Source organism: Triplophysa dalaica, chromosome 6 (genome assembly GCF_015846415.1).
Source record: "Triplophysa dalaica isolate WHDGS20190420 chromosome 6, ASM1584641v1, whole genome shotgun sequence".
NCBI classification, from domain to species: domain Eukaryota; kingdom Metazoa; phylum Chordata; class Actinopteri; order Cypriniformes; family Nemacheilidae; genus Triplophysa; species Triplophysa dalaica.
In genome coordinates, this window is record NC_079547.1 from 8,673,608 (window position 1) to 8,686,466 (window position 12,859).

Genomic DNA, 12,859 nt, shown 5'->3' on the forward strand with positions numbered 1-12,859 from the left:
TATTTGTTAATAACATTTAGTGAGAAGATATCGCTTTTTAAATTATTTCGCCAGACAGTCCTATCATAAGGATATAGACTTATATTATTTCACGTGTTCTTGTTAAAGAAAACCAAGCTATTTAAGCATGTGAAAGTCAGATTCTTTTTCTGGCTATAGAGTAATTCCCCTGAAACAAACAGATGACTGTGAAGCGAGTTGAATTGTATTTTTTTGTTTTAATCATTTTGATAAATGCTATTTCAAACTTTGCTTATCTACATCAGATGACGCTATTGTGAGGGTTCTGTTCTGGACTTTAAATTTTACAGCTAGAGGTCACTATAAGCTCCTATTGGCTCCTATCTCTAGCCTCTGTCAAGACCTGTAATTAGAGTGATTACCTGCACCTGTGTCCCATAGATGTTTGCCTATATAAGAGGCTCTGGTTCGTTCAGTCCTCACTTGGTTATTGTTAAATGTTTGTTATCTCTAGCTGAAGCTCTTTTGGATTATTCTCCGTGCCTTGTGGCCTTTTGTCTTTTGAGGGCTGTTTTTGCAATTTGTGTTACCTTTTGTTGACATTCTCTGTGGATTAATTTTGCTTGAAGATTATTATATTTTGTGGAAAATAAAGCCATCCTTATTTTTCTAGGTGACTGTCTCTGCTTGTTTGATTCGACATATCTCCATTGGCACAATGGTAGTACATCTGAACGCCACCCTAATGACCTGGGTTTGAGCCTCAGCCTGACAGCTTTTCTCTTATCTCAGATTTATCTCATTTTTAATAAACATATTTACATTCATGCGTTGTGTTTTGAGTGACTGCAAATGTGTTATGTAGCTACATTAGCAAGTTAGCTGCTATGTAGCTAACGGCTAACAACCAACTACTACCTCAGAGTTTGAATTATTAGTATAGCCCAGTAGTATAACGTTAACCCGCGGGAGCCAAAAGAGTGCTTTAGTACATGACAGTTTATGATGTGACATGATGTAAGAGTTGTTTCGGCTTAGTCAACAAATTCACAAAAGTGTATTGCACTGCCCACCTGGAAGCTTATACAGCGGCAATATTTAAGACATTTATACCAGACAATTGCGCTTATCAACCGCATGGGGGAACCATACTCCAAAATGCTTGTTGTTGCTATCTGGATAATTTGTCTTTAAATAACCAGGATTTAACCTCATCTAAACAGGATGACAGAGCAGTCATGGCTAGTTTATCGTTTTTCCTAAAAGGTAAATAGATTTGGGGATCATCGTCATAAAAGTGAAACGACACCCCATGTTTTCGAAAAAAAGATCCCAGAGGTAGTATATATACTGAAAATAAAGAGGGGGCCAAGATAGAGCCTTGCGGAAGGCCACAAGGGAGAGAAGCAGTGGAAGATAAAAATTCTTCTAGCTTAACCACATATTTCCTGTCAGATAAAAATGACTGGAACCACTTTAGAACTGTGCCAGAGAGACCCACCCATGATTTCAGTTTATTAATTAATGCAGAAGGGTTAATGGTGTCGAACGCAGCTGATAAATCTTAGAGAATGAGGACCACAGAGTCACCCATATCAGTGGCTTAAAAAATGTCGTTTAACACTCTCAGAAGGGCAGATTCAGTGCTGTGGGCAGCCTTAAAACCAGATTTTTAAATGCTCAAACAGATTATTTACAGCAAGGAAAGATATAAATTGGAAAAACACACTCTTTTTCAAACCTTGGAAATAATTGTTAAAACAGAGAAAGGGCGATACTTTTTTAAAACTGACTTATCGAGTGAAGGCTTCTTGAGGAGAGGTGTGACAGTAGCCACTTTTAGATAGGCAGGAACCACCCCAGTTGAAAGACCCTTATTTAAGAGACTTTAGAGGAACAGTCTCATTCAATACATCAAGCCAGGCGCTATTTTACAGACTCAGATGTTCGTCTTCATCCAGGTCTTTTAACGAAGAGTCCAGGAGTAGATGAGAAAAGGACTTAGTAAAACACTGACTAACACTTTCACTGAACTGAAGGGAATAAACCCTGGACATAGATGACGCTATAGTAGAGACATAAGGAAGACTAGGAAGAGACATGGAAAACAAAATAGTCTTGTGATCAGAGAGCATATAATCAGAAAATCGTTGGTTGAAAGAAAAAGTTGTTAACGTTAAGTGTGTTGAGTCGAGTCTTAGAATGTTTGTCCTCAGCTTTACTAATCAATGTAAAGCCTTTTTACAATGCTTCTCTATGGCGCTAAAATCTAAAGTTGTCCGAGTTCCGGTCCCTGTGCAAATGTTACTCAGCTGCCAGTGGCTCATTTGCGTTTAAGGGGAGGGGCTTAGCGGTAGGTCAATTGTGATGGATAGTGTTTGTAACAAACCACCCATTCCATAAGTGTACCTTAAAATAGTATATGACCTAAACCCATGTGTGTTAACAGGTACCATTACTAAAAGGATACAGGTTGGAAAAGTTTAGAATGTTTAATGAGAATTTAAGTCAAACATTCAGGGATACCACATCTGATTGTAATTAAAAAACATTTCATAAGGGTAACAACCGGACATAGTTAACCCGGAAATACCAAACATTCTAGGACAACAAGACACCTGAAGGGTTCAACAGTCATCATCAATCTTTTTGACATTTTGCCCCCATCATTGACTACTGGCATTACTAGGCTTGTTTAACAACTTGAGAGTACTTCATGGCAGAATTTAAAAAATTTGGGTGGAGTTCCCTTGCAATAATCACTCCTGAACCATGTGATATTTATTTTAATTATTTCTTTCTTTTCAGAAATAAATGAGTGTTTGTCTCAGCCATGTATGAATGGGGCAACTTGTCAAGATAGAATAGCCTTTTACCTTTGTGTGTGTGAGGATGGTTTTACTGGTCCGCACTGTCAAACAGGTAACATTTCTTGGTTTTCTCATTTCTCTTCGAAATTTACAGTATTTTGATAATTTTGATCTCAAGTGTGTCTATAGAGAATGTGAAGCTGACGTTACTAACGCCCTATGTTGCATGTTGCAGTGGCGCCGCCATCTTGGGAGGATAACACTCCACTGCTTTTATTGTCTTTATTTGTACCGTTTGTTTTCTATATGGTGGAATCTAAAGTGAAAGAACTATGGGCTTTTCCTGAATGACTCTGCGTAATGCTATTGCAGTTTTACAACAAGACTGACCTACCATAGTTATATTTCCTAATTAAACAAGAAAAACAAAACACTGCATTGAACGCACTAGCAGCCATCCTCCCAAGATGGCGCAACATTCAACGCAGTGTGACGTCGATTAACAAGCTCTATACACTTGTCCAGAAGCACTTCCGGTTTCATTTTTCCATATATATATATATATATATATATATATATACAGTATATGTATTTAATTTCAGACATAATTAATCCTTTAAGATAATTGTTTAACATTTTGATTCAGTTATAAATGTCCTGTTGCTTGTATTCTGTTCGAGTGTTTATGCAGTGTTACATACCGAAACAAGAAGTTCTTCTGGAACTCTCCATTGTTGGACCAGCGTTGTTTACGTTTTCCAAATTGGCCTATATCTGCTATTGGATGTTGATTGGATGTTACTGATGTATATAATGATGTTTATACTTTTTGAACAGATATTGATGAATGCCTTTCTGAGCCATGCAAGAATGGAGCTACATGTGAGGATCAGCCTGGCTCTTATTTCTGCCACTGCCAGCATGGCTATGCCGGGCAGGACTGTGAGATTGGTAACAACATCAGAAATTATATACCATTGCCCTGTATCATGAAGCGAGGTGAATAAACACTAGCTGCATTTACATGGACTAATGTAATCCGATTGAAAACGCTCCATATAAACACATCAATCAGATTAAAAATGCCCAAACTGATTGAAATTTCAGATTTCGGATTGTAAGGGATTGTTTATGCAGTTTGTAATCCACTTGAAGGGACATGTAAACACTTGTTCAGATTAAAAACCGAAGTAGGTATTTGCGAATTTGCAAAGACGATACTCGGTCCTACAGACGTAAGGGCGTGGGAACGGAGCAGCCGTTGCCAAAAAACATAAATCTGACAAAGTGGTACACATTTCCATATGCTTGTCATCTCTAAATGAACATATTAATGTATTTATGAATTTCAAATGTCTTAACTGCTTCCCTGGAGTGAGTTTGTAACCGCAATTTATCTGTTTCTTTTTAAAACACAATACATTTGCAGATGTATAAACATACTGTAGGCTAAAATATCTCAAATTAATTTATGTTCTTAGTAGGCTACCGAACATTTCTTTTATTTATCGTTTACTTGCATGTGCTTTGGAAGGATTTATTGTTTTTACCATGGTAAGTCGCTGTAACGCTTCATGTACAGATAGTATCAGATTGGAAGCTTGTCATGTTAACACGCACATCAATCAGATCACTTTATTTACCATTCATGTAAACACTACATTCAGATTGCAAAATCTGATTAAATTATATTAGATTTGTCCATGTAAATGCAGCTACTGAGTTGCAGAGAAAGTTTTGAGTTGACAAAACAAGACAAACCCAACCTGATTCAGATCAGGTTCAGCGGTAGCACAATACTTGGTATCAACTTTCTCTGTCAACTCCGATTTGATCCAGAGTTTGTGAGGCGCTTGTGCCTGAAAGTCTGACACGTGTGCCAAACAGCCAATCACACGGAACATGGAAAGCATCATCATTTTGATTGACTTCTCTGGAATTTCTGTGCAATTAAAATTTCTGTTGAAGATGAAGAGATCATTATGAATAATGGCACGAATTGAAACACATTTACAAGGCAGGAATAAAAACTTCTGCAGTGAAAGTTTGTGAAGGCAAATATTGACTATATCAATGCAGGATCAACAGAATTTAAATTATTTATAAAGGTTACCAAGAAGATCAAAAGATAATATGTATGCTTCATTACTTAAAAATACTTTATATATTGAAGTTAGTTTTTATACGAATATAGTTTTATTAATTTAAATGTAATGTTTAATATTAGTCAATTAATATTAATTATCAACTCATACAATAATTATATGAATGTGCTATGAATTATAATTAATAAATGTAAATATACAATACAAATGAACACTTAGCAGCAAAGAAAATTCCCTCCAACATCTTATCACTTTCAGCATTTTTAATTTGGAGCGAGAGATACATTGGGAGTGGCTTCCCTGTGACAGATAAAGTTGAAAGAAAAAGTATGTGAACCCTTTGGGCTTACTTGGATTTCTTCATAAATTGGTCATAAAATGTGTTCTGATCTTCATCTAAGTCACAACAATAGAGAAACACAGTCTGCTTAAACTAATACCACACAAACATTATACGTTTTCATGTTTTTATTGAACACAACATGTAAACATTCATAGTGCAGGGTGGAAAAAGTATGTGAAACCCTAGGCTAATGACTTCTCCAAGAGCTAATTGGAGTTAGGAGTCAGCCAACCTTGGGTCCAATCAACGTGATGAGATTGGATGTGTTGATTAAAGCTGGCCTGTCCAATAAAAAACACACACCAGTTTTAAGTTTGCTGTTCTGAAGAAGCGTTTTCTGATGTGAACCATGCCTCGCACAAAAGAGCTCTCAGAAGACCTACGATCAAGAATTGTTGACTTACATAAAGCTGGAAAGGGCTCCAAAGGTACATCTAAAAGCATTGATGTCCATGTGTCCACGGTAAGACAGAGCACTGGTCTGCAAGAGCACAGCGCAGAATGCTCAATGAGGTGAAGAAGAATCCTAGAGTGTCAGCTAAACACTTACAGAAATCTCTGGCACATGCTAACATTTTTGTTGACAAATCTACAATAAGGAAAACATGAAAACAAGAATGGACTTCACGGGAGGACACCACGGAGGAAGCCACTGCTGTCCAAAAAAACATTGCAGCACGTTTGAAGTTTGCAAAAGAGCACCTGGATGTTCCACAGCACTACTGGCAAAACATTCTGTGTGGAGAACAAAAGGCACAGCACACCAACATCAAAACCTCATCCCAACTGTGAAATATGGTGGAGGGGACATCATGGTTTGGGGCTGCTTTGCTGCCTCAGGCACTGGACGGATTACTGTCATCGATGGAAAAATGAATTCCAAAGTTTATCAAGACATTTTGCAGGAAAACTTAAGACCATCTGTCCGCCAACTGAAGCTTAACAGAGGATGGACGATGCAACAGGACAACGACACAGAGCATAGAAGTAAATCATCAACAGAATGGCTTCAACAGAAGAAAATACGCCTTCTGGAGTGGCCCAGTCAGAGTCCTGACCTCAACCCGATTGATATCTTCAACTATAGAAAACGTTTGGTTGAGGTTATTGCTGCCAAAGGAGGGTCAACCAGTTATTAAACCCAAAGGTTCACATACTTTTTCCACCCTGCACTATGAATGTTTACATGTTGTGTTCAATAAAAACATGAAAACGTATAATGTCTGTGCGGTTTTAGTTTAAGCAGACTGTGTTTCTCTATTGTTGTGACTTAGATGAAGATCAGAACACATTTTATGACCAATTTATGAAGAAATCCAAGTAAGCCCAAAAGGTTCACATACTTTTTCTTTCAACTGTATATGTCACTTTTCTCACAGGTGATTGGTCCAGTTTTGGTTTGTGATCTCTAACCCAGAATAAAATCTGCTCCGGCGTAGGTTAGACGTGTAGCCTGCGTTACCATGGCGACGAAACCGACTCAAAACCAATCCACCATCTTGGCCCCTAAAACTCTGAGTACGCTCAAACTAAACTTACCTGGGTTAAAACTGAAACTGGCTTCGTGATACAGGCCACAGGTTTTGAATACTAATTGTTTTGAAACCTTAGGGACGGTTGATACAAAATGTGTTCTTGCGGATTTCCAAGCAGGCAGGGCATTTGTTATCAACGCATTCATGTCCTTGTAGTTTGTATGGCAATAATTTTGAGTCAAGGATGTGTTAAAACATTTACATTCAGCCTTATTACTTACATCTGATTAGAGACAAAAAAACTTTTACACCTACTGTATCTCCTGCAGGCAGCTAACCTCTCACAATGACGGATTTCCCATCTTATGATACAGATGTATGTTTGTTCTACAGAACAGGATGTATGCAAGCCAAATCCTTGCTTGAATGGAGGTGTGTGTCGAGGCTACGGGAGGACCCATCTGTGTGTGTGTAAAGAGGGTTATGTTGGAGACCGCTGCCAAACATGTATGTTAACAACTTTTGAACGACATGGTGGGGACATTAGGATAACATAATTTGTATTTTTGGGTAAACAATCCCTTTCATCAAGACACACGGATGGCTAATTTGTGTGAATTTCTACAATGTAAATAGAGAAAATTAGTAGAGAACTGATACTGAAGCCCACCCCTTAAGTTAACCATCACTGGCATTAAAATAGCTACGAATTGCTGTGAGATAATGTTGCACATATTTAAGATTACATTTTTGATGTGAATAAAATAATGGCCAGTAAAGACAGCTTTATCCACTTTTATCATCAAAATCATTTTTAACTTCTTAGCTTTCGGAGAGGTCATTATTTTAGTTCTGGATCTTAGGGTGCTTTAAGTCTAAGGTCTCGATTGGTCCTCTGTTGCCGTCTAGTAGATAACCCGTGTGTACTGCAGCCTTGTGGGAACAGAGGCATCTGTTCGAGTCATAAGAGGGATAACTACAGCTGTGCCTGCAGGGTGGGCCACACAGGGAGAGACTGTGAGAGAGGTCAGCTTCTTATCCCTCATTATGTAATATCAAACCATCCATTCATTTTTTGGAATTTGGAGGCTTTTTAGAAAGAAAAATAATAATTTAGACTTTGTTTATTCCTATAGAAAAATCAGTTTGTCTGCAATGAGAACTGATCAATTATATTGAGACCTGGCCAAATTACTTAAAAAGATTTGGATTTTTTTGGAGTTTTGTGCTCATAAAAAATGTATTCTGTCCTCATAGTCACAGAATATCAGAGATATTTGAAATACTTTTTCTGTTCTCAGACCTGTTGCCTCCATCTGGCCTTCATGTGTTGCGCGTAGAAGAAAAGGAAGTTGAGTTACGCTGGGATAAGTCAGATGCCACTCAAAATTTGATCAGTGGCTTTGCCATTGTTTTTGCTCCAGTTGGTCGTGTACCGAGGAGGACAGACTTCCTAGAGAAGCAGCATTCTACCTATGTGCTGCAAGGCCTGAACCCCGGGGAGCTTTATAATATCTCCGCCTTCTCAGTTAAACGCAACACCAACAGCAATGACATAAGCCAGCCTGCTTTCGCACTCATTCGTACAAGTAAGAGCTTCCATTGCCTACATGGGGATTATGTCAGGTCCTGTTGTTTAAGATCCAGAGTATTATGATTTGTTTTTTCTTTTTGAAATAGTAAACATCATGATCATAATGTTGACAATGTCAACACCATTAAATATGATGTGCTCCAATAACATGGACATGAAGTTTGCTCATATGTTCTTCCTCTGTTCTGTTTTAGGGCCACGTAAGGTTGAACATCTTGAGGTAGTGAATGTGTCCTCCTCTCAGGTATGGCTGCGCTGGCTGGTCCAGGTTAACCGCCACACTGCTGTCCGTCAGGTTCGAGTGTCCCTGGTGCCTGAGGATGGAGGTAGACCTCGTACAGCTATACTCAACAGCAATGTTTCAGAGTACACCTTCAGGTCAGTCATGGAACTGCTTTCATTTAGACACATGGGAATTTCTGAGATTGGGCAATTGGTCCTAATCTCACTTTGCAGTGTAAAAACTTCACAACAAAATCATATTATATAAGTAATTAGGTGTTACCCAATTTATAAGGTCATAAATCAGGACTGCTGTTTGCTGTGAGTTTTAAACCTTTGTTTTTGCAGTGTTGTGAATGCCCTTACATTCATATTCATTCAGTTACCAACAAAATTTCTTGAGTTCAATTTAACATATAAATAATGCGAGATGAATGGAATGTTTATTTGGCGTGCTGGCATCCAAAATAAAATTTACAAATAGATAGTGTGCTTGAGGTAGAGACTACTGTGGGAGTGGAAACTAAGTGTTCGTTCATATTTGTAGTTCATACCTCTCTCTGTATTTTGGTCCGGACCATAAGCGAGGCCCTGCTATTGAGAAGGCCCGGTCTCCCTTCCTCTTTAATCTGGACGGAGGAACCTGTAGCAGTAGTTTTATCGGCCAATCGTAGATTTCTTCCCGGTTTATAGAGGGTGATCAAATCTGACAAATATACTGGAGCAAGTCCAAGATTTAAGAGTTTTAAAAATCAAGACTAACACCTTAAAATCAATCCTATGGATCACCGGTAACCAATGCAATTTAGTTTAAATTGGGGTTATTCTGTAACTCCTCTTCCATCCAGTCAATAATCTGGCAGCTGCACTGCACGAGCTCATCTAATGCTGAGTGAGGCAGACAAAAGTACAAAGAATTACAATAGTCCAGCATGGTTGATACAAAAGCATGTATGATCTTCTCTAAATTACTCATGGACAGTTTCACACAGTTCTTCTCGGAGTCAAAAACAACACCCAAGTTTTTAGCATGAGGATGAATGTTTTGAGACAGCGACCCTAGATGATTAGAGATCAGTGGATTGGAGTTTAAAGGTCTAAACACAATCACTTCGGTTTTAGACTTATTCAAGTGGAGAAAGTTCATCGACATCCATGCTTTTATTTCAGTTAGGCACTTGACCAATGTGGAGCAGGATTTATCCACTGGGTTTAGCGGGGCATACAGTTGCGTGTCGTCAGCGTAGCAGTGAAAGGTAATCCCAAATTTCCGAAAAATAGACCCCAAGGGTAACATATATAAGGAGAAGAGTTTTGGATTAAGAATTGACCCTTGAGGTAAACCACAGAATACCGGGGCTGTAAGGGGAAGAATGGTTACCAATGGTGACTGAAATCGACCTATTAGACAGATAGGATTATTACGCTTTCCTGTAGCTCAGTGGTAAAATCATTGCATTAACAACACAAGGTTGTGGGTTCAATCCCAGGGGATTGCAAATACCTATGTAAAAAACTGTATAGGATAAAGCAATGTAAGTCGCTTTGGATAAAAGCGTCTGCCAAATGCCTTAATGTAATGTAGGAGGAAAAACAGCACAAAGCAGTGCCATTAATCCCCACTTCATCCTGTAAACCAGCGGTTCTCAATCCTGGTCCTCGCGACCCACCGCTCTGCATATTTTGTGTATCTCTCTTGTTTAACACACCTGATTTAAATCTCTAGCTCATTAGAAGAGAGCTTAATGAATGAACCGCGTTCCGATTGACGTGTTCCCTGAACTGTGTTCATCGCTCTCTACTCCCTGCACACATGAAATCGGCTGACGTTAATTTAAGAACACGAAGAACAAAACTTACTACGGAAGATTGAAGGGTAATTTAACCGTAATTTTGAGATTTGCGCAACATTATCCACATTTCGAACGGGATTTATGGCAGAATATCTAGTGATGTTTACTTCGCAGGGCTCTTATGGGCGTATTAAACAAACCTCCGAAGCGGTAGGAGAAGCCTACAAAATATGCAGAGCAGGGGGTCGCGAGGACCAGGATTGAGAACAGCTGCTGTAAGCGATCTAAAAGTATATTATGATAGATTGTATCAAAAGCCACTGTTAAATCCAAAAAGATTAAGATCCCTGAATTCCCTGAATCTAACATCAGCAGAAGGTCTTTGGACACTTTAAGAAGAGCTGTTTCAGTACTATGCCGAGCTCTGAACCCTGCCTGAAACCTGTCACCAACCACACAATTCCCAATATCGGTCGGGTCAAGATTTGGTTTCTTCAGTAATGGCCTTATTATTGAATGCTTAAGGCAAGAAGTGAAATCCCCAGTACTCAGTAACACAGCAGGTCCAACCACCCCAAGTCGGAATAAAACCAGCTGGGGAAGAAGACAGTTTTAATGACAGAATTATTTGCAATAGATTGTTAAGATCAATTTCATAAAAGTTTGCTAGCTTAATGTGGTTAGCAGCCGAGTTAGAATATTTTAGGGCATCCTTCATACACGAGATGCAGTTGTATAAAGTCTCTATCTTATTCCTAAAAAAGTTCAGAAATGTATTGCACAACTCCGGGTTAGCATCTGGAAAGAGAATGAGAAGAAGACAGAATTAGGGGGATATAGAGAGCTTGTTGTAGAGACAGTGCTGGGGCATCTGAAAAGAGAATTTGGCTCTTGCGGCGGCCACTACTGCAGCATCTAGGCAGGATTGGACACACACTAAACGGATGTAAAAATAACTATTTACCACAGATATCTTTGTCACATCCCATTGCTAGTACCTTGGCTCTCCAACTGAGGGCGCCATGTTGCTCAGTGTTTCTGTCTGTGTTTTTTAAAAGACTCCATATCCCATCATGCCTTGTGTCTTGTAATTGTCAACAGGTTAAACCTGTGTCCCAGGGTTCAAAACGCACAATATCATTTAAATACCTGAAATTATAGGAGATATTGGATATCAGTTGTAAATGGCATAGGCTCCGTCGTTCTTAAGTTATACGTTAAGCTGTATCTTATCGTTAATATGTGTTTCCCAAAACGTTTTAAGTTAAATATACCTTCTGTAAGTCATACGTTCAGAAGGTTGGTCTGGAGCACTCTTAGCCATACCTTGCAATCAATGTTAATTTTTGTTGGTGAAAACAAAGACGAAAAGTATTAGTTAGCGACATATTTTCACTGACGAAACAGAGACGATAACTAAATAAAAATGAATGCATGTTAACGAAAACTGTAATAAAAAGATACTGACATTTTCGTCAACTAGTAAAAACGAGACGAAAATATTCTTGTCCCACCTGGCGGACATCAGTTTGCATGCATGTGCTGCTTCTCTCATATAAGTGGTAGAGAGAAGTCTCTGGGAGAAGGGTTAGCAAACACAGACATATATTATGTGTCTTCACGCGGTTTACAAAGCGTCTTATTTTACTTTACGATCCCTGGTAAAACGAAGGCAGGCAAGACACCCCGAAACACATTAAAAAGGCCTGTTAACTTATCTGCTAACACGAGCTGCTCCATAACGTGAAATGCAACAAAGTCAGCCAAAAGAAAACCAGCGCTGCCCTCCACTCATTATAGAAGTGATGATGTGAGTTAAACTGTACATTCCAACCAAATATGTAACATGTTTACATGACTATGTAACATGTTTACATGACTAAAGAAATAATTGTAATACAATTTATGTCTTTCTGAAAGCTATTTCTCAATAACTACTGCCTTAAGCAATGACAGTGCATGGAGCGTTTATCTTCAAAGAGGCATGCCATGAGCCAATAGCGTACAGGAAATAGCTTTCCTGTAGCTCAGACACTGGAAAAACTATTAAATATTACAAGGACACAGACTGACTAAACTAAGAAAACAAACACTTAATACAAACACTACACTACACTTACTATACACAGGGGTAACAGGAACTGGGCAAAAGGCATCCACATTCAGAAACAACAGTCACAACTTTTACAGATCTTATGTACACACAGCATACAAGCAAAATGTACAATGAACAAGCACAGGACAATGAACACAATGATTATTTAAAGAGGGACAAACACAGGATAATTAACAAGAGGCAGGTGTGGGTAATGAAACACTAATGGGAAGGTAACAAGGAAATGAGATGGCGGAAAACACGGACGAGACACGAGAAAGAGCATGCCAAGCCAACAACAACACAAAACCCTAAGGCTATGCCATGACTCCGCTCCACGAACAAGAATAAACATGACATGATACCGGAATCACGGACTGGATCGTCGGCTGGAACGCCGGACTGGACACCGGCTGGAATGCCGGACTGGACACGGACTGGAGGACTGGCTGGATCACCGG

General features: G+C 38.9%; 1 protein-coding gene across 1 annotated transcript in view; it reads left to right on the plus strand.

Annotated features, from left to right (window-relative positions):
* sned1 (sushi, nidogen and EGF-like domains 1) overlaps positions 1 to 12,859 on the plus strand; it is a 96,212-nt gene that overhangs the window by 55,468 nt on the left and 27,885 nt on the right. The window contains exons 15-20 of the mRNA XM_056749646.1: positions 2,770 to 2,883; positions 3,609 to 3,722; positions 7,088 to 7,201; positions 7,604 to 7,720; positions 7,996 to 8,283; positions 8,483 to 8,666. Of these exons, the coding sequence (XP_056605624.1) occupies positions 2,770 to 2,883; positions 3,609 to 3,722; positions 7,088 to 7,201; positions 7,604 to 7,720; positions 7,996 to 8,283; positions 8,483 to 8,666 (931 nt within the window). The remainder of the gene's footprint in view (positions 1 to 2,769; positions 2,884 to 3,608; positions 3,723 to 7,087; positions 7,202 to 7,603; positions 7,721 to 7,995; positions 8,284 to 8,482; positions 8,667 to 12,859) is intronic.